At 41.0% G+C, this 19,631-nt stretch overlaps 2 protein-coding genes and 1 long non-coding RNA gene across 5 annotated transcripts in view; 1 reads left to right on the top strand and 2 right to left on the bottom strand.

Annotated features, from left to right (window-relative positions):
• ALDH1L2 (aldehyde dehydrogenase 1 family member L2) overlaps positions 1–2,164 on the bottom strand; it is a 30,632-nt gene extending 28,468 nt beyond the window's left edge. Inside the window, exon 1 of the mRNA XM_053943209.1 lies at positions 2,009–2,164. Coding sequence (XP_053799184.1) covers positions 2,009–2,164 — 156 coding nt within the window. The remainder of the gene's footprint in view (positions 1–2,008) is intronic.
• A 977-nt stretch (positions 2,165–3,141) lies between these two features.
• LOC128788926 (uncharacterized) lies at positions 3,142–5,108 on the bottom strand. The gene is made up of 4 exons (XR_008431267.1): positions 5,042–5,108; positions 4,785–4,908; positions 3,766–3,830; positions 3,142–3,213 (listed from the first exon to the last, which is right to left on the bottom strand). It is a non-coding gene; the product is annotated as an uncharacterized LOC128788926 (long non-coding RNA).
• Positions 5,109–10,045: 4,937 nt separating this feature from the next.
• WASHC4 (WASH complex subunit 4) overlaps positions 10,046–19,631 on the top strand; it is a 39,243-nt gene continuing 29,657 nt past the window's right edge. For all 3 annotated transcript variants that reach the window (XM_053942267.1, XM_053942266.1, XM_053942265.1), the window contains exons 1-6: positions 10,046–10,135; positions 14,075–14,214; positions 15,277–15,330; positions 15,443–15,508; positions 15,677–15,722; positions 17,987–18,054. In XM_053942267.1, coding sequence (XP_053798242.1) covers positions 10,075–10,135; positions 14,075–14,214; positions 15,277–15,330; positions 15,443–15,508; positions 15,677–15,722; positions 17,987–18,054 — 435 coding nt within the window. In that variant the 5' untranslated portion in view covers positions 10,046–10,074. The remainder of the gene's footprint in view (positions 10,136–14,074; positions 14,215–15,276; positions 15,331–15,442; positions 15,509–15,676; positions 15,723–17,986; positions 18,055–19,631) is intronic.

Genomic DNA, 19,631 nt, shown 5'->3' with positions numbered 1-19,631 from the left:
CAGTAAACAATGCAGTTCAGGTGGCTTAGGGAGATCTGGCCCTTCTTTTATGACTAATCATAGAATAATATATTTATTATCACAGCGCTGACAAAATACAAGATTTTATGAAATTAGTTTTAACTCTACTGTAATTCTATTGTTTCACTGTCTGAACTTCTAATTTCTTCCTTAACTTTCTATTTTGTTTATAACATAACACAGATTAACAGTGATAATGTTTCCTTGACTCAAGTACTCATGATTTGAATGAAGACAATAAGATAAAGGTAAAAGCATAAAATCCGAGAAGTGTTTGTACAAGCAGTCTTATCTTGAATGCTCAATGCATCTCAAAGTTCACATGTGTTTCACCACCTCAATACAAGACCACAGATTTAAGTTTAACTTCTGTATTTAAAAATTCTGTCCATATGATCTCTTGATACCATACTGGAATTTATTTTAAAATAGCTCATTAAAAGTTATACAGAATTTTAATGTTTGATTCTGTTCTGGTTCTCTTTTTCCTCCAAAACACTTAAACAGAAATAAAACTAACAAATAGAATTAAGTACTGCATAAATGACAGCCTGACAAATGCTGGCAACTATCTTGTCAAGTTCTAGTTCCTAGAAATGGGATATAAGTCTGACATCTACATTTTCTTCTCTAAGAGGAATCTAAACTTACAAAATCTCTCCACAGGAGAATATTTTTTATTTGGATAAAAATAATTTTCTGTTTCTGCCTCCTTTGTATGGGCATCTAAACTTCATTGGTTATTGCTAAACTAATTGGTTATTACTTCTAATTAAATTTCCTGAAAAATAAGATTTAGTAACTTCTACTCTGGGTACAAACCTTATTAATTAGCAAAAAGATTACAATATCTTACTTAGTTTGCATAAGAAATTAGTAAAGCTAAAATATTTTAATGTTTTATCTTTTAAAAATTATCATAGAAAGATACTTCTTTTGAAAAACAGTTACTGCAACTTTATTTCTACTGAGATCCCCCTACATGTGCTGAATTCCAGCGCCTGCAAATAGAAGCCTAGAGTAGAGCCCCGCCCCCATCTACATACACATCCAGGGCAATGTGTTCCCACTGTTCATTCATTCTCTTTTTTTTTTGACACTGCTGGTTGCATTTCCAAAAGGCTTGTGTTAAATCTCCTTATTCTAACGCCTTCCATGCAGATACCTTCCAAGGATTGCTGTCCTCACACGAAACTGAGCAGCCAAACACGAAACAATGAACATTCTCTAGGGAAGAAAAAAATCCCCCAAGCCTCATACAATTTGCCAGACCTACACAACTGGACAATTTGGACTGAACGAGGATTTCAGGGAGAGGTTCCTTGCAGGAGTTCTGCAGTCTATATATGTAATCAGACATAAAGAAAATGGCTTGAAACAAATGCTTAGAGCTATAAAAGACTAAACCATGGGGTGCAGAGGAATTTAGGCCACCAACTTCAACCCTGAGCAGCCCACCATGCCAGAACTATGAACTAGCGATGAGAAGATCACAAACGAAACAGGCCAGAGCGGGGGGCTTCACTTAGGCACTGGGAACGAGCACGGTCCCTTCTAATTGAGAAGACAGCCTTCAGCTTCTCGCAGGGCAAATCCAGCCTGAGGGAGGCAGAGAACGGCTGCATCACATTGTTCTTGACACACGATTACGGGGCACTATCACAGCATCGCTGGTGCCTGTTCCCCGCAGCTTCCAGGCATATCCCTACAAGATGCAGCGCCCAGATGATGGCTGCGATCCCGCTCGCCGAACAGCCGGGCAAGATGCAGCCTCTGTGCCCACACCGAGCCCCTTCCCGACCCTGCCGCGCCTGCAGGGCTTTGCTAAATCCTCGGCAGAGACGATAGTCATCACATCCTGGAAAATACCCGCTCCCTCCATCCCCCTCCTCGCGGTTGACCCTCGACCGGTTCGCTCCCGGGCTCGGCACGGCACGGCACAGCACGGGGGACCCGGGTCCGCGGCCGCCCGCCCCGCGCTACTCACCGCAGCCGTGGTGCAGATGGTCCGCAGCAGCCGGGGTGCTGTCCGCAGCATCTTGCGGCCGCCCGGCCAACACCGAGCCGGCTCCGCGGCCGCGGCGGAGCGCCTCGTCTGATGCAACCCGCGCCGATGTCGCTGGCGCCGGGCCAGCGCCTGCATCCGCGGCGGCGCAACCCCGCCCGGGCCCGCGGCCACCGGGGGAAGCGGGGCCGCCCCGCACCTGCCGCGCCCGCCGCCCCCTCGGCGCCGGGGAGCGGAGGGGGTCGTGCGGCCTCGGCGGGGAGGGGAGGGGAGGGAAGGGGCGGGGAGCCAGGCGAGCGCCGCTGCTCCCCGAGCCCAGCGTGGCGGCCGAGTCCTCCCGCTGCTGCCGCGGGGCCCCAGGGCAGGGACCGGCGGGGCGGCGTGGGGGGCTCCCGGCCCGCGAGCACGGGAGTCACAGAATCACAGAATCGTTAGGTTTGGAAGGGTCCTCTGCAGATCATCCAGTCCAGCCCCCCCGCCAAGGCAGGGTCACCTAGAGCAGGTCACACAGGAACGCGTCCAGGTGAGTTTTGAATGTCTCCATGGAGAGAGACTCCCAGCCTGTTCGAGTGCTCTGTCACCCACAATGTAGAGAAGTTCTTCCTCATGTTGAGGTGAAACTTCTCGTGTTTTAGTTTATGGCCTTTGCTCCTCGTTGCTGAGCACCATTGAAGAGCCCGGCACCACCCTATAAGCCCCCATCTTTGAGGTATTTGAAGGCATTAATGAGATCCCCACTCAGCCTTCTCTAGACTGAAACAGGCCCAGTTCCACAGCTCTTGCTCCAGACCCCTCATCATCTTTGTGGTTCTCCACTGCACCCTCTCCAGTCACTCCTTGCCTTTCGTTTAGTCACGGCCACCGAGGCCACCTGGGTGGCATTTTGCAGTCTGAGATGTGTGCAGTGTCCCCAACAGTGCTCCAGCCATTTACAGCTTGAGGGGACAGAACCCCTCAGCTTCACCTTTGCCTTCTCTACAGAGGATGTTGGTGAGGCATTCCCTTGACTCTGCTGTGGCAGTCAAAGATCATGTGGATTATTAGCATTTATTTTTTTACTTTATTTCATGCCAGTAATGGGGTTAAAAAACAATGACTTACTGGAAATCCATATCACCACATTTGCCAAGTATTATTAAAGCAGCTCACTCTACTTAGCCATTTCTTTAAAATCTTGCTCTTGAGTTCTGTTAATAAAAGTGTTCCAATTTCAATATTATTTGGAAGCTACAACAAAATCTTCTTGTCAGAGGTATGGAGAAGATCTTGAAAAGACCAACTCAAGGTGCTAAAAAGACCAGAAAGCAAGTGAAAATGACCCCCAAAAGGACAGGCATAGCAAAAGCAAGAGTAGACAGCATGGCAGTAATAATTTGCATCATTGCAAATTAGGTCAGGTTTAAACCCCAGCAACACAAAGAACATGGGTGTGTAATAAACTGAAATACATGATGTTCCTGTCAGGAGAACAAAGAAGACAAAAATGTAAAAAAATTTCTTATAGTCAAGTTGTGAGCTATGTCAGGAGAAGTCAGAGGCAATGATTAAGCAAAAGTTATGACCTGCAATCACCTTACTACAGTTGAAAATAGAGTAGACATGCAAATATACATATCTCAGTGAGATATCATAACTCCTTTTTTGTGTTTTCCTGCAAAAGAACTGCAACAGTGACTACCAGGGTTTTACTCCCAGGTCCCCAATCTCTTCCTCAGGGTATTTCAAATGCTGAGAAGTACCTTAAGGACAAGGACTGCTGCGGTCCTGCTGTTCCATCCCTGTTCAGGGGGCACAGGATGGAGAGCTGCTGCAAGAGGTAAATTGTGCCAGTCCCCAAGGAAGTTGGGTTGGCACAACACAATCCCCCCCTAGAGTAAAGTTACACAAGGGCTTGCATTATAACTCTCATGCCATTATTAATTCCCTGATTTAGTCCTATGTGGTAAAATTATATCCTGTCCTTTATTCAAGGCTCTTGGTGGTCCCATAAGTGTAGGTGGCACTGAGTGGAATAAACAGAAATTAAACCCAAAACTTTTCTTTCTGTGGGGTGAAAAAGCTACAGGAGTACTTTTCTGCTTCAGTGAAAATTCTTCTCTTTATGACGTCATGTGGAGTGTATGGTGATTTATTAGATCATGGAATAATCAGCCAAGGGAGTTAGTGACTTTCTTTGCTCTAAAGTATTAAAAATTAAACAAGTAAAGTTCACTTAAAAGTTCTATTAACAAAGTGTGACAATATGTTTGTACAAGAAGTTCCTTCTCTGGTATCTGTAGTACTGTGGGTTAAAAAGAATGGTGTGCAGTAATTCCAGATTTCATTAAGAAAGCTAAAAGATTTTGCTTTATGACTTATTCTTAAAATATTGTTATTGCCCACTTTGATGGATATGCAGCTTCATATCTTCTAATTATCTCACAGAAAACCTACAAAATTTCATTGCTACATTTCTTTAAAATATTCTTTCTTTAAATTGTACAATAAAACAATTAAAACTCATCATTTTGTTGGACTAAAATGCATCATTTAACTACTGCAGGAGCAGTAGTTCTGAAATGCCTGTTGTTAATATCTTGTTTTCCTTTTTGAATTGGCAGTTTCTTTCAGAAAGATTAACTGCACAGTTTGATAGGTCATGTTGTGGCAATACAAGGATTTTAGAGGTTCATGTGCAGCTCATTTGCAGCTGAGCAAACCCACGATCTGCTCAAACAAGAAGTATTGACAGTCCTCACTAAAGGAATGATAACATTACCTCTGACAGTAGAAGAAATGAATGTGTGGGTAGTATTCCCATGACTTGATGGAAGCTGCACTAATTCCATACAATAAATAGGGTGCAGTCAACTTCTACTATAACAGCTGGCATCAAAATTGTCCTATAATGCAAGGTTTGGAACTGGATTAAAGCATTGCTGAAGTTCATGGAACTTCAAATGCTGGTTCATGATTTAAAATCCTCTCCAACTAGAACAGTACTCTTGGCATTTGACCAGTAACACACAAACTTACGGCAAAATGCCTGGCTTTCCTTGGTAAGCAATTTGTAATAACCTGTGCCTCTATTCCCTGTACACACACAACATAGACAGTACAACAACAATACAACAATGCAGGTGTAAAGCACCAAAGTTTACTTAGTTGGCACATCTTCATCTCCAAACACAATTCTTAACCTAGTGAGAAAACAATAGACCTCCATTTACTTCACAGACTACTACAATGTTAGGTAACAAAAGGGAAACATCACAAGAGGAGGTGTCTGTTGTCAGCATATAAGAAGAGCTATATAAAGAAGATCTGGGAAGGAAGAGGTGGGATTTATTTTAGATTTCATAGCAATAAGAGGGGCAGGGACATGAATGGCCATGAAGGTGTGCTAAAACACAGACAAAGATGGTATCTTCATGCCATCAGCTTCACATTATCATCAGTTAGGAATTCATACAAATGGGTTTTAATAACCACTTAACAAATTGCCTATGTAGAATTTCAAGTGCAAATAGTTACTATCAAGATTTTGGTAGCCAGAAAATTATTCGGCTGACCTCTTTGAGATAGGTCTTGTATGACCTAGTAAACTCCAGCATCAGTGTTAAATATTGTAACACAGTGCATTCCTCTGGGCTTTATGTTGTTGGAAAAAGTGACACAAAGTATTGCCCATTAATTTTTGTACCACAGTCAGAGAAGTACCTTGCAAATTATAAACTTCTTGGTCATTTGGGAAAAAATATCCTAGCATCAGTACTTCCTTTGTTTGGAGCACACTTTACACATTCATTTTCATTTCCTGATGTTTTTTTTTCCTTTCAGTTCTAATCTCTTTTCATAAAGCCAAAGTTTAGCTTTGGGAAAAAACCTGCAATTGCCCATGGTAAGCTTTTCAGCATGGGCCTTTTCCTTTGTGTCACCAAATTTTCAGGAGATATATGTCAGCAAATGGCAAAAACCGTTAGGGGGATATGTTCACCAAAGACATTCAGGAGTTAAATGTGCTTGTACAATAGCAAAAATGTGCAAAATGTGTTTGCATGTGCAGAAATGTACAGAACAAATATAAGACCTCATGTAGCTGAATATTTTAAATCCTTGTTGATTTCCGTGAAGCAGAAGCTACTCAGTGTCTTTGAAGACATCATCAAGACTTGGCAAGATCATTAGGAAAGACTGTTCTGCACAGCATGTGCATACTGAAGTGCTTGGGAATCTGCTTGGAATCTTCCAGGATTTGCTTTCTTTTGAAAATCATGCCCTGGGACTCAGTAATCAACTAAATTAGCTCTGCCCAGGCTTTTTGTTGTTGGAAATCAGCCCTGATGGGGCTTTTCAAGATGATTAAAGATTTGGTCATAGTTCAGACTCAAATTCCTCAGGAGTACTTTAGAGTTTACCCAGTTTTAAAGACTGAGTAATTAGAAACATAAAGTAAGGCTTTGTATGGTTGTTCACTAAGTATGTTAATTGCATGACAAGTTTCAACTAAAATTTCACACAATAAAAACATTTCATGTTTTTCCACTTGATGAAGCAAAATTTTATGGGAAAGTTACTTTGTCTGTTATCTCTGCAACATTTATATTTAAAACTTGGGTTTTTTTCCCCCCAGAGGGTCTTAATTAGACATTAACCATTTAGAACCTTACACCTGACATTTAATTTTTCCAGACTAATCAACAGGAGGTATATATTTAATGAGGATAGGAGATTATTTCACCACTTTAACAAATGGCAAGACCTATCACGTGTGCAGACACCTTACTCACATGGATAAATGGAAGTCTCTCAGATTCCATACAATAGAGTAGAAACTACATCTGCAAAAGTTGTTGCTATCTTAGTGGAGTGGAGCTCCAAAGCACAGATGGTAAATCCTTTCTGGGAATTCTGCCACAAAAACTTCAAGCAAGATCTTTATTTTATTTAAAATGTTCAGAGCTAAGCATCAAACATTCCACAGACAAGGAACATAGAGAATAGTTGGGTTTCTGCAGATACAGCAAGTAAAATTCTTTCTCCTGTAAGTAGTTACAATGTTAGTAATTACTAACTCTCAATCTTGGTGGAGCTTTGCCTGTGTACAGAAGAAGCAATATCTGATCTGGGTGCTTTTCTGCCTTTCTTTTTTTTTTTTTGTTTTGGAAAAAATGGTTTCTGTTTGGATGGTTAACATATCTGATGGATGGTTTCAAATATCAGAGAAATGCTGTTTAAAATATCAGCCAAATGTATTGTCCATTGTAGAATGAAATTTCCAATTGGGACTCTTTCAAAGGTAAAAGGATTTTTAATACCTCATGGAATCAGACCCCTGTTGACTTATGAATCCATAGAAATCTAACCACTTTATAAATAAAACAGTCATAGCACCATATTAATTCTGCTATATTTTGGACTTTATTCTCTCATCCACTTTTTCTAGTACTCAAGTGTAACAAGTAATTTCAGCTGGAACCTATTTGTGTTCACATTTTACTCAGTTCCTGTGAAAGTCCATTATGAAATTTCATTTCATGACCATTTTGGCCTGACCAAAAGAAGTGATTGTTTTATTGATTATGTCTGTGTTCAGTAATGGTCAGCTTTGAAATCACAGTCTATCAAACAAAGTCTAAAGAATTTTCTTACTACTCTATTTCCTGAAGATTCTAACAGATATTTGAACAATCTTAGCAATTCCTATGAGTTTGTACCACATAAAAGCTTCCTAGTACAATGGAAGCTGTGTCACCCAACTTTCAGAAACTCTGTTTATAAAATGTCAGTAATTTCGCATGAGCAAACCGCATAAAGCCATTCACTGATAAGACAGCCCAGCAAATTTATCAATCAAATCCAAGCCAGTCTCGCTGCCAGTGAGCTTCAAGACAAAGTCTAAATCAGATTTTCAGAGAAAACAGAAATTCTAGCAGAATCTCCAAATGACCTAAGTAATTTCAGTGTGAGCAACAAAACACTGCCACCTAGGGAGCCAAAGGAAAAGACAATTATCAGTCATTTAAATAAACTGACCATGAATGGCAGCATAAATTTAACCTGTGTACTTAATTGAGTATAATTGTGAATTTTTTTTTCAGTTACGGAGCCTCCTGCTCCATTAAAAAAAAAAACCAAAAAAAACCCCATTATATTTCAATGCATTTTCTTTTGAAATAGTTTTCTTTTTTTTCATATTTAAAATTAGGGCTACATCACTTATGCTATGGGGATCACAGTGCACCCTTTGGTGTGGCCACTGCACAGAACCACCCAGCTGGATTACCTTGCATCCAGTTTTGACGATCTCACAACCTTGCAATAAGCAACCCTGAAATATTTACTTTACAAATTCAGTTTAGATGTGGGAAGTGAGGGCCCTACTAAGTGCCAGGGTTCTGCAGGTTCCTCCCTTGTACCATCCTGCAGAATTGAAGGACACCTCTTTCTGGGATGGAGAGCAAAAGGCCTGGTAACTGCTTTTTAAGCAGTCTGAAAGCCTCTGTTCATGTGCAGCCTTACACAGCAGAAAGAAACAGCGTTGGTTTCAAAGAAAGTTTGTAAAGAAAACTCCTTTTTTTGTTAAATTTTTTTTAAATTGGAAGACACACATTGAATAAACATATAGCAGCTATACTGAGTTCAATTAAAGCTACACAGACAGAACAAGATCCTTAAAATCTAGCATAAGTTGTGTTTTCATTTTGTGTCATACTCATCGTCTCCTTAGAGGCACTTGTGTTCACTGCCAGCTGTCAATGTCCTGCACAATTAAACTTCAGGTTCCACTAAAACCCAATGTGAACATCTTCAGTTTGCATAAGAGCCAATGAGTGGAGGAGATGTATTGATATATTTACGTCATGATTATTTGACAACATGTTCCAAATCAGAGTTTTTTCCAGTAAACAAAGCCCAACAAAACAAACGAACAACTTATTCCAAACACTGTTTATTTCATTTCACACAAAGCTGAATTTGATCTCTTCTTTCCCACGGTGGCCCCTTAGAATGCACTTTAAGTAAGAAAAATTCATCAATAAACGTGGTCATTCAATCAACCAGTTCTTTCATCCCTAGAAACTCTAAAGTCAATAGATTCCAAAGGATGGCTTCCTTTAAATCATAAAGCAACCAGAAAGTGGGTGCTATTTACAGAATTGTTGCACTACCAAGTTAGCCATTATGGATGGTCCTGCACTTACTGATACATCTGTCATCCGGGTTGCTATTTTTGTTGCTTTTTCCCCACTGACATTGCCGATGCTCCTGGTGATAATGCTTTTGAAAGCCATTTCCTTTTCTGCTGATGCCACAGATTCTGCTGAGCTAATGAAAATGCTGTGGTCGCTGCTAATGGCCCTGAACGGTTATTTCTCTCCCTTTCCCAAGTACTTCTATTTTTACTCTGATTTTACACCCCCAAGGGTCCTGGGAAAAAAGAAAAAAGGTGGCACGTGGATAAGTACCTCACGGCCCTAGTGACCACAAACGACAGGGGGGTCATTAGCGAGGGCTTTGCAACTCTCCCTGAACTCCAGACCGCCCCAGAGCAGGGACAATTCCTCGCACCGCTTCCTTCCTCCAGCACCAGAAAGGGGAAGCGCTGGGGCGGCTGCGGGTGCGGCAGAGCTTTCCCTCCTGCCAGCAGCCTGGCAGAGCTGCGGGGTCGGTGTCACAGGGATTGGGCTGGAGCCCCGGCCGAAAAGCAGGAAAGCTCCCAAAGCCCCGGCGACCGGCTCAAGCTGCCGGGGGCCGGAGGAAAGGGGAGAGCGAACTCCCGTCCCCGCCCCGCCGCGAGCAGCCGGGCAGCGCCCCCCGCCCCGCGGGGCCTCCCCCGCGCTCTCTCCGAGCCGCGGCAGCGCTGCCCGGTGCCGACCCCCGGGCGCGGCGGGCGGGAGGGAAGCAGGGAGGGGCGGCGGAGCGGCGCCAGCGCTGTCCCGCCTCCTCCCGCGGAGCCCGGGCTCCCCTCCGCCTCCATTTCCCGGCGTGCGGCGCGGGCGCGGGGCAGGAAGTCCCGTGCGCCTGAGTCAGGGGCGGCCGGGCGGCCGCTGTCAGGGTCGGCGGCGATGGCGCTGGAGACCCTGTCCCCGGACTGGGAGTTCGACCGCCTCGACGACGGCTCGCAGAGTGAGCGCCCGCGGAGGGCGGGGCCGGGCCGGGCCGGGCCGGCGGGGTGCGGCGGGAGCCGCCTCGGAGCGGGGGGAGGCGCGGGCTGAGCAGACCCTGCTCCCCCCCGGACCGCCCCGCTGCATCCCCCGCCGGCAAAGGGAGGGAGGGAGGGAGGAGGAGGAGGAAGAGGAAGAGGAAGAAATAGTCGCGGGAGCTGAGCGGGGTCGCCCTCCCCGCGCTCCCCGCGGACCCTGCCCCGCGCCCCGGCCGCCAGCCCAGCGCTGGTCCCCCTGCGGCCAGGCCTGCGGCGGGGGGGGGCCGCCGTGACCTTCTTTGCTCTCACCACCCTTTCCGTAGCTGTCGGGGTTGTTTTGGGGGTGGGGGAATGGCTTTTCCAGCCCTTCATCCTTTGCTCCCTCGGGGGAGTCGCCTGCGGTGCCCCCCGTGCGGCGGGGAGGGCCAGGCTGCTTGTGCCACCCTCTCTTTTCTCGCACGAACCGGGCTTGTCGTGGGAACGGTGTTTCTTATCTTCTCGGTCATTTATCGTGGCTCACAAATTTTTGCAGTGGCTTCCTTGGTTATCCAGAGAAGTCACATCAAGATATGTTGTGATCAGTTAGTTGTACTCAGCTTTCATTGGTAAAGGCTCTCTGTCACGGAAGGCGGATGGTCACTTGCGGTTTCACCTTTAAAATATAATTGAATAAGATCTTCGGCGATGTTGAAGTCTTTCACGGTGGGTTCGTGTGCCCGTCAAAATCCACGTTTTACTCAGCCTGTGGAGGTGACCTAGTTTCTAAACAGGGAACTTATATGGTTGTCACACTGTAATACACAGTGTAAATTGAACTGTGTCAAATTAATTATTCCATGTGTTGCTGTGAAAATATGTAACTCATGGACCAACTGTTTCACATATAATGTTATCCCAGGGGATGATACTATTTATGCCATGTTCGTTTAGTCTGGATTTCAGTGGAAACTGAAGCTGTCCTGAGCAGAGCTTTTTATCAGTTCTCTAGCTGAGGAAAGGAAAATGTTGCTTTTACTCAAAATGCCAGATCTCCGCTGGTTTGACCAGGACATGAAATGAAACTCCAAGGTATTTGCATGACTTAATATGCCCCGTTATCACCATCTCAAGGGTGAAGAAATAGGCTGATCTTCCATCCAGAACAGCACACAACGTTCTAGAGAAAGCCAAAGAATAATCTTGTGACTTGAAAGGCATTTTTAGTTCTTGTTGTCTACTTTCACTTCGTATCGTTAACATTTAGCAATTACAACTTTCTCTAAGTAAGTCTGGTTTGTTACATCTCTGTCCTACGTATGTATGGCTATGGCACTTGCAAGTCTTTCTGCCAATGAGTTCATTGGGTGATATTGCTGATTTTATGGAAAAAGTTAAGATTAAGTTGAGGGATCTGTGCTGCTGAGTTGATCTCTTGCACTGTTCCAACTATAATGCTTTAGTTTTATCACCTGAGAAGAAGCTAAATCAAACTTTATTGTAAACACATTATACCTTAGGAAGTATGCATGCTGCTCTGAAGAAAAGGATGAAGTTTGCATTATATGATTTCATTTTCTTCCTCTGTGTGAGTCAGTTTATTTAGGAAAAATGTTCTGCATCTTGGAAAGCTTCTCTCATCTCCCAAATAATTTTTATTTGTGCAACTGCCTATCTCAGTCTAGCTAAGAGCTTCTACTTTCTTATCTCACTAAGAAAGTGAGAAATTATTCCTGTCTCGTATTTTATAGATGATCAGTACAAGGTAGCAAATTGATGGCTGTCAATAATTAAGTATTTGGAAGTATTTAATGAACTGTAGTGTTGCTCAAATCCATCATTTGTCTGCTGGAAAGGTGACAGTCTCTGAATCTCTAGCAGACTGCTGTTGTGAGGTTTTGTTTGAGAAATGCTCAGTGTTATTGTTTCATCGAAACTGATTTGAACAGCAGTGCCAATTTCCTACTCTTGTATGACTTTGATGTTTTTTCTGTTCATCCTTTAAAACCCCGGTGTCTGTCAGTTTTTTTGTTCTTAGTTTGTCTTTTGTGTGAAGGGAGGAAGTGTGATAGGGGAAGCAACAGAGCGTACCTCTTTAATGTCTGCCCTACTCCAGCTTTTGTAGCAGTAAAGCACTGAAGCTGACACGGTGGCTGGTTAAAATCTGTTCAGCAGGGCTGTGCCTCTGTCAGTGTTTTACTGGTTTGCTGCAGCAGAGCTTACAGAGGATGCACTGGAAAGAACCTGAAGGATGAGATGGACTTGATGGAATAGAAAAGTACAATGATACAAGTTAAGGGCTGCACACCAGTGCCTGGAGTGCTGCTGATGGACAGTGTTGTACTCGCTTGCTTCTTCTCCTACGTGGAATTCAGTCTCCTGATCTTGGCAATGCCTGTGCACTGTCTAGGCTGCAGCTACAGCTAGAACTCAATGGCACTAATGCCATTAATGTGGGAGAGCGTGCTGTGCTCCTTGGGTAGGCTTTGCAGTCTGCGTGCCTTTATGGTTGGCATTGCTGCTGCTTTCAAGTACTATCTTAAAATTAATTCAGGTCTTCACTGCAATCATTTCTCCTTCTCAGTCTCAACCTCCCTGTATGTAGTCCTTTTCATCTTTTGCTTATCAATTTGTCTTTATTCATTCTTCCCTTTCTGCCTGGTGCAGTTTCTTGGTCAGATATTTTCTTTCTGCAAAAAATGCTTCAGTGATGATTGATTTAGCAGTGCTCTCCCACTGAAGTAGCCATCAGCTACCATTTGGCTCAGTTGTTTGCGATGGCAATGAGTAAGAAGTTGAACATGCAGAATATAAGAACAAAAGAATATATTATTTTTAACTTTCTAGGCCAGTCTACTTGCTGAAATGCTAAAAGGGCACATATAAAGCTATGTGACAGCTGAATTCTTGTGTAAGAAAAGTTTAGTTGTTCAGCTGACCTTCATTCTCCAAGTTTTTTTAGATAATCCTGTTTTCAACAAATAGCAGAAGATCAAAGCTGTTAGATTTGTTATCAAATTATGGGAAAGACACTTCAGTTTTCACATGAAAAAGGATTGTACTTCCTGAATGTTGAAGCCTTGAACTGTAATCATTTACTCTGTGGTTCAGATTGTCGAGCAAAGTCAGTAATTGTGTATAATTTGGGGAGGAGTGGGGAGCATCTTAATATGGGAAATAAAAAAGATCAGGAAAGAGAGCATGAAACTTTTTTTTGCACCAATTGCCTTTATATTTTCTATGCTACTTAAGACCACTGTTGCTTGTGTTTGACCAGCTGAATGTTACCCTTTGAACCTGTTTGTCCCTTTGAACCTACTTGCCCCTGACACTAACAGCGCAGCTGTGCATTTCAATGCCCAGCAGAAGAAAAATCCTGCCTGAGAAGGGTGAATTTGAAAGTGGGAGGGAATGACAAAAAGCCGTAAGCTTTCCATGTAATGCTCAAATAACTCACTGAGAGGTACCGGGGAGAAGTGGAAAGAGGATTGCTGGAAATGCAACTGCTACTCAGGCTGAAATTATTAGACCCATTGCCTTAAAGTTCTTCTGTAAATGCATTTGTACTGGTTCAGCTGATGGGTAGGGTCACCTGCTGTGCTACAATTTCCACAGTAATTTCTTTGCTCAGCACCTTATGTGATTGTTAAGGTCTTAGTTTAACAATACATGTACCTTGAAAAAAATTTTATGCATACTGCTTAGATGTTTGATACTCTTCAAGTAGTATATGAATTTCTTTTAAACCAACACTAAGTTATAGGATTGTTTTTAAACAATAAGAACTTTTATTAAATCTGCATTTTATTAAAGAAAAATGCCACAGCAAAATGAGGAATACAGGACTAAAGCTAAATAGCAAATGATTAAATGTTTTTAATAGCATTTTTTGATATTGTAGTTTATTAAATTGTCCATAAAACTGTACAAATGTTATCAATTCTCAGAAATTCATGCTGAAGTGCAGTTGAAGAATTATGGAAAATTTCTTGAGGAATATACATCTCAGCTGAAGAGAATTGAAGATGCTTTGGATGACTCTGTTGGAGATGTTTGGGACTTCAATCTTGATCCCATTGCTTTAAAGGTCTTCATATATTTAATATACATTGCATCTGTTATTTCCTAGTTTGTCCTTTCCTTCAAAACCTCCAAAGTAAAAGCTTGATGCATTTGTGCTCTTAAAATTTTGACTTGTGTGTTTGAGGAAACTATCCAATACTATTTTAATTATCAAGTAATTAAGAAATTGGTGCATTTCATATGAGAAGAAGATTTCACATTATTATTTTCTAGTCTTATGGATACTAGCAGAAGTTGAATGAATTTCTAATTCTTCATGTGTTGGGAAGGCTGGTTTCAGCAGATTTCTACCCTGTGACTGTTAGTGTTTTTATCTGAGGACTGAGGTTCCAGGAGAGCTCACTAATAGTTGTAAAACTGCACAGTAAATGGTGTGTATAGGTTGTGTTTTGACCTAATGGCCTTGGTAAAGTATTGGCTGTTTTCTTGGTCACAAATTCTCTGTGCTCTGTGGAGCATTAGCTTTTCCTCTTCACTGAGTTTGTAGACATAATTTAAAAGCACTTTTGTTGCCATATGAGACTTGTCTGTGCTGAAGATGCACTCTCAAGCAATCATCTGTCTGAATAATTTGAATAAATTATGTGTAGGGCCACCACAGTACTGCATATTTACAGACTAGTCAAAATCAGGCTGACTTAAGTACAAATTGTCAGTGCCTGCATACAGATGTATTTTCTACTTCCTGTGTCCAGTGTTTGGAGTTATTAATTCATGTTTTAGTTTTCCTGCTATTTTTCTCCTACATATGCCATAGTGATTATGCTTTTGCATTACAAGTTTTGTAAGTAAATTGTTGTAAATGCTATGTAATATACCTGGGTATTTGCCTGTCTGCCTAAAGTGAAAGGAAAGGTATTTCCATGTTAAGGTGAAGAGTTCCTGCAGTGCAGGTTGCCAATAATGTGCAATTGTGGCTCTCTGACACTATTTGAGATTAAACTGGGGGGAATACTTGCCTAGTTGGATAAATGTATTTTTGACTAATGTTTTCTAAATTTGCTGATTTTTTGTTTCCGTTTGATTGTTTTGTGTTTTTTTTGTTTGCTTTTTATTTTAATTTTAGCTCCTGCCATATGAACAGTCCTCCTTACTGGAGCTCATAAAGACAGAAAACAAGGTAAGCACTTTATGCTAAAAGGAAAAAAAAAAGTTGTCTAACCTCAACCCAAGCCCTCTAAATGTGAACTTGTTTATAATCTGTGTGATTTTTTTCCTCACTTTGAGTCTAGGTTCTAAACAAAGTTATAACAGTGTATGCTGCTCTTTGCTGTGAAATCAAGAAGTTAAAATATGAGGTAAATTCAGCTGACTTTTATTATTGTATATGAAAAGGTTTGCAGTTTGGCATGCTAATATATACATTTATTTTTATCAATAAAGAAACAAGATATGTCTAAATAATTTTGTAGCTTGATTACATATATCCTATTTATTAAAAAACAAATCTCTGCTTTCGTTGTTAGGCAGAAACTAAATTTTATAATGGCCTCTTGTTTTATGGAGAAGGAGGTAAGTAGCTCCCTTTACTGTAAAAGTATGTAGTTTTATATTATTGCTTCAGGTTATATTAAATGCTACAATAACTGTAATTTTATTACATGGATACCTACTTTCTCTGTGATGCACACCAAATAGAGAACTTTGAGGGTGTAGGGATATATGTTAGTGTCATGTAGCTGTCCTGAGTTAGCTTAAGATGATAAGGTTTATCTCTAAAGCCCTGCAGTAAGTCTTGTTACACGAACAGGAATTTTTGTTGCAGCTTTATTTAATGGGGAGTAGGGAGTGTGAGCTCCCTACATGCAGCTTGTCTACTGTAGCAGCTATTTTGCATGGTATGCCACTGAAAACCTATTTTTCACATGTAAACACATCCTAAAACAAAATATTTCCTTTTGGGACTAAATTTGACATGGGTTGTAGTAAAACAATAAATCTGTGATTTAACTGTAGTAAAACAATGAAACCATTAATAAATAACTTGGCCCAAGTCCTCTTCACTTATGCAATTGGTATTCCAAGACAAGTTGGAATGTGTTGATGTCACCTCCCCTTCCAGTGTAGGTAGCTCACACTACGTGTTTAGACCATGGCATAAGAGGGGCCCAGGTCATTGTAAGTCACTTCACAAATCGTGAGACGCTGCTTTAGGTGACAGCTTTTTGCCTTGGAGTTAAACTGGTAACTCCTGAATGACTGCCCTTAAGCTTCCACCTTAAGGGATACTAGTGTGGGAATAAACACAGATCTTGGTCATAAGAGGTGTAAGAGAGTGTGACAGAAATATCAGGGAATGTAAAATCTTTGAGCTCGGGACTGTTTATCATCCTTTTAAGTGCTATATAAGATAACTGTTGTGCTTAAGGAGCATGAAAAAGTGGGGGATTTGTTAGATTGTTATGTGGGAGGTTTTTTGGGGTGTATGTGTTTGGTTTTTTTCCTTTTTTTTTCTTAGCAGACTTGCATGTCTTATCAGATACGCTTTTAAGCATTTTAAAGTCATCTGCTGCCAAAATGATACTAGGAGATCCCTCAGAATTTTCCATGTCTCTAGAGTAAAAAAGTCAGAGTATAGCAGATTATTATATTACAGCAGCAATTTGTTCCTGATGGGTGTTGTGCAGAGAATGCTTGGGAATGGCAGAGAGGTCAGCCTTCTGAGGGTTAGGTAGTAATGCAGAAATTATGTTCTCTATTTCCATATCCCTACTTGTAGCATTTTCTTTGATAACAGCAAACTTGCTTTCTTTAAACAACTGGCTAAGTTACTGGCTCAAGGATGGTTAAAATTTAAACAAATACTACGCTGGCTTTTTCCATCTATGTAAAGAAAACTTTTTTCCCCCATCTTGTCTTGGCAGTGGCTAGGACTGGTCTAGGAACTTCAGGTAGTTGGGTAGGGTTTTCTGGGACATACACTGAAGAGATTAAAGGTTGCATAAAATGTGTAAATGGGAAGCAAAGCGATGTTTAGTTTAGTATCCTGTCCCAGAGCTCCATGCTAGAGAAAAATGGAGACTCCATTAATCTCTGAAAGCTGTAAAAGAATATATTTTATGTAGCAAGAAGACCTGCATTTCTTAAGCAGGTAAACTTGTAATTTTAGGTGAGCTTTTCTTGCTCAGAGTGACCCAGAAGAAAAATCTCAAATCTATAGCATCTATCAGTTGTCACATAAAAAAGACAGTATTTTGTCAGGTGATGTTCAAACCACTCCAGATGACTGAAACAGTTTGGCATGGCTGATGTAATTATTGTATTTCTGTGTTCTGTGTCATACAGATAATGCTGTGAAGCTATGGTGGTAAGCCTGTTCTTTTGTGCAGAAGGATATGTAGGAAAAAGAAAATTAATTCTTTCTGGTTAATCATGTAGTATATTTTCTAAGTAAAAAAAATCTAGATGTTTCTTGCAAGATAAATACCTAGTATTTTCATGCAAATTTCTTAAAAATAGAAACATTTATATGAAGTTACATAATACATATGCCCTTAAAGAATTACAGGGTTTATTCTTTTTCTTTCAGATGAAGGAGACTTTTCCCGGCTTTGTATCTAATTTACAAACCATGTAGTTTTTAATGAAAAAGAAACTCCAAAAATAAGTCCACCTTAGGAAAGCAAAATTAGGAGGTTTTGAGGCTCCATCAATACACTTATAATAGTGCACTTGACAAGTATGACAAATAAATGACTTGGAGTGCAAGCTTCAATGTTAGTTTAAGAGGTACAACACAGGCTTTAGAAAGTGTTGACAAATGTTTCTCTTTTAAGCCACAGATTCCAGCATGGTGGAGGGAGATTGCCAAATACAGATGGGAAGATTAGTTTCTTTCTTGCAGGTAGAGTATGTTTTGATTGTTTTACAGCAATTATAAGCTTAATTTTACTTGCAAAATGGATTTAACAGTCTGCCCTATCCTGTTTGCATTTTACTGAAAGGCATAGCAGTCATTTGATATGTTACTATGTTTTGCCTGCAGACCAGCTGATGTATCACACATTGTTTGGGGATTTTTTATGCTTCTCTCTGGAAGTCTAATGAGAGAAAGAATTAGAAATTACTTGAAAAAAATTCAGTAGGAGAAGATAAATTGACGTTGCTTTTATCTGTAGTTAAAGATAGCTGTTTTTATGAATTTGGTTAGCAAGTTCTGGTGTTCACTGAACATTGGAAATGGGTTGATTGTTTTATATGATTGGGGTTTTTTAGCTGGTAGAAGAAAATAAAATCAAATTACATACCTGAAAAAAATTGCTTGTGTCTCTTTCAAACATTTTTGGAAGAGCACTTATTTCTTATACAGTTTGCTTGTTCAGGATCCTTTGCTTGAAAACAGGATCTGTTTTTTATTCTGAGGATTTCCTGTGCTCTTGGGTTTCAATCTATTGTGGAGTTTTTTGTCAGTAATATAACTGAAGCAACTGTCCCATTCCCAAAAATGTTTCTATTTTTATGCAATATTGCTTGTAATGAAATATCTGTGGTGAAGTAGAGAATATAGAGGAAGCTTTCAGAATGTTTAAACAAATTCTGGTTTAACAAGAGTTAAAATTTATGTTCTGATTCTGCAGCATGGCACTAATCATTTACTGTGTCATGACAAGACAAATGCTGTAGGAAGTAATTTCTGAACTTCATTTACCATGCTGAACTGCAGTGAATTGTTAGGATCTCTTGAGTTTTCTTTCTCATTTTCCAGCCCCTTTGTCATATCAGCTTTGTAGGTTTCATCCTTCATTCTCTGTTTTGCTTATGAAGTTTGTTCTTTTTCAGCAGTTGGATTCTCCTAAATCCATTCTGTGTTCTACATCCCTAGATTAGGAAATGCTGTTCTGGTCAGTGTTATAAGCATATCCCCAGGGGTGGTGTGAAAATATGAAGTTAACAAAAAGGTGAAAAGTTGCTTTCATAGAGCTAATGACCATGTATTGGTTTCTTGGATCTTCTGGGCTTTCTGGATTAGCTAGATGCAGTGGCCTCAAATTTGCTAGGTCAAAAAGTTTTTAAAAAACATTCTCCAAATAATACTCTGAAATATTAGTTTAAAATTACAATCTTGTCTGTATTATGTAGCTGCTAATATGCATGTGCTGTTGAATTGGACTACTTTCCAGAAATTTTTAAATGGTAGCTGGTGCTGCCTCCCCAGGAAACAAGATCTCATCTGTCTATTATTCCATTCTTCTGGAATCTGTTGGCTTACTTCAGCTGCATTTGTTAGAGCAGTACAAGTATAAGAAGTAATGTTTTGTGAAAACTGGTGACTAATAGAAGGCAGAAGCCCAAATAAGATCTATTTTTGATGGAGCGGAAGACAGAATTCAACTGTTAAGCTGTTAGCCAGTCTCCTGGCTGGCTGACTGTTCAGCCAGTGTGGGCTGTCTGCTATAAAGCCATCTGTGTGCAGACTGGCTA

The sequence above is a fragment of the Vidua chalybeata genome, chromosome 5 (genome assembly GCF_026979565.1).
Source record: "Vidua chalybeata isolate OUT-0048 chromosome 5, bVidCha1 merged haplotype, whole genome shotgun sequence".
In the NCBI taxonomy this organism is placed as follows: Eukaryota; Metazoa; Chordata; class Aves; order Passeriformes; family Viduidae; genus Vidua; species Vidua chalybeata.
Note: the sequence above shows the minus strand (reverse complement) of the source record. Positions and strands in the feature narration are given on the sequence as shown.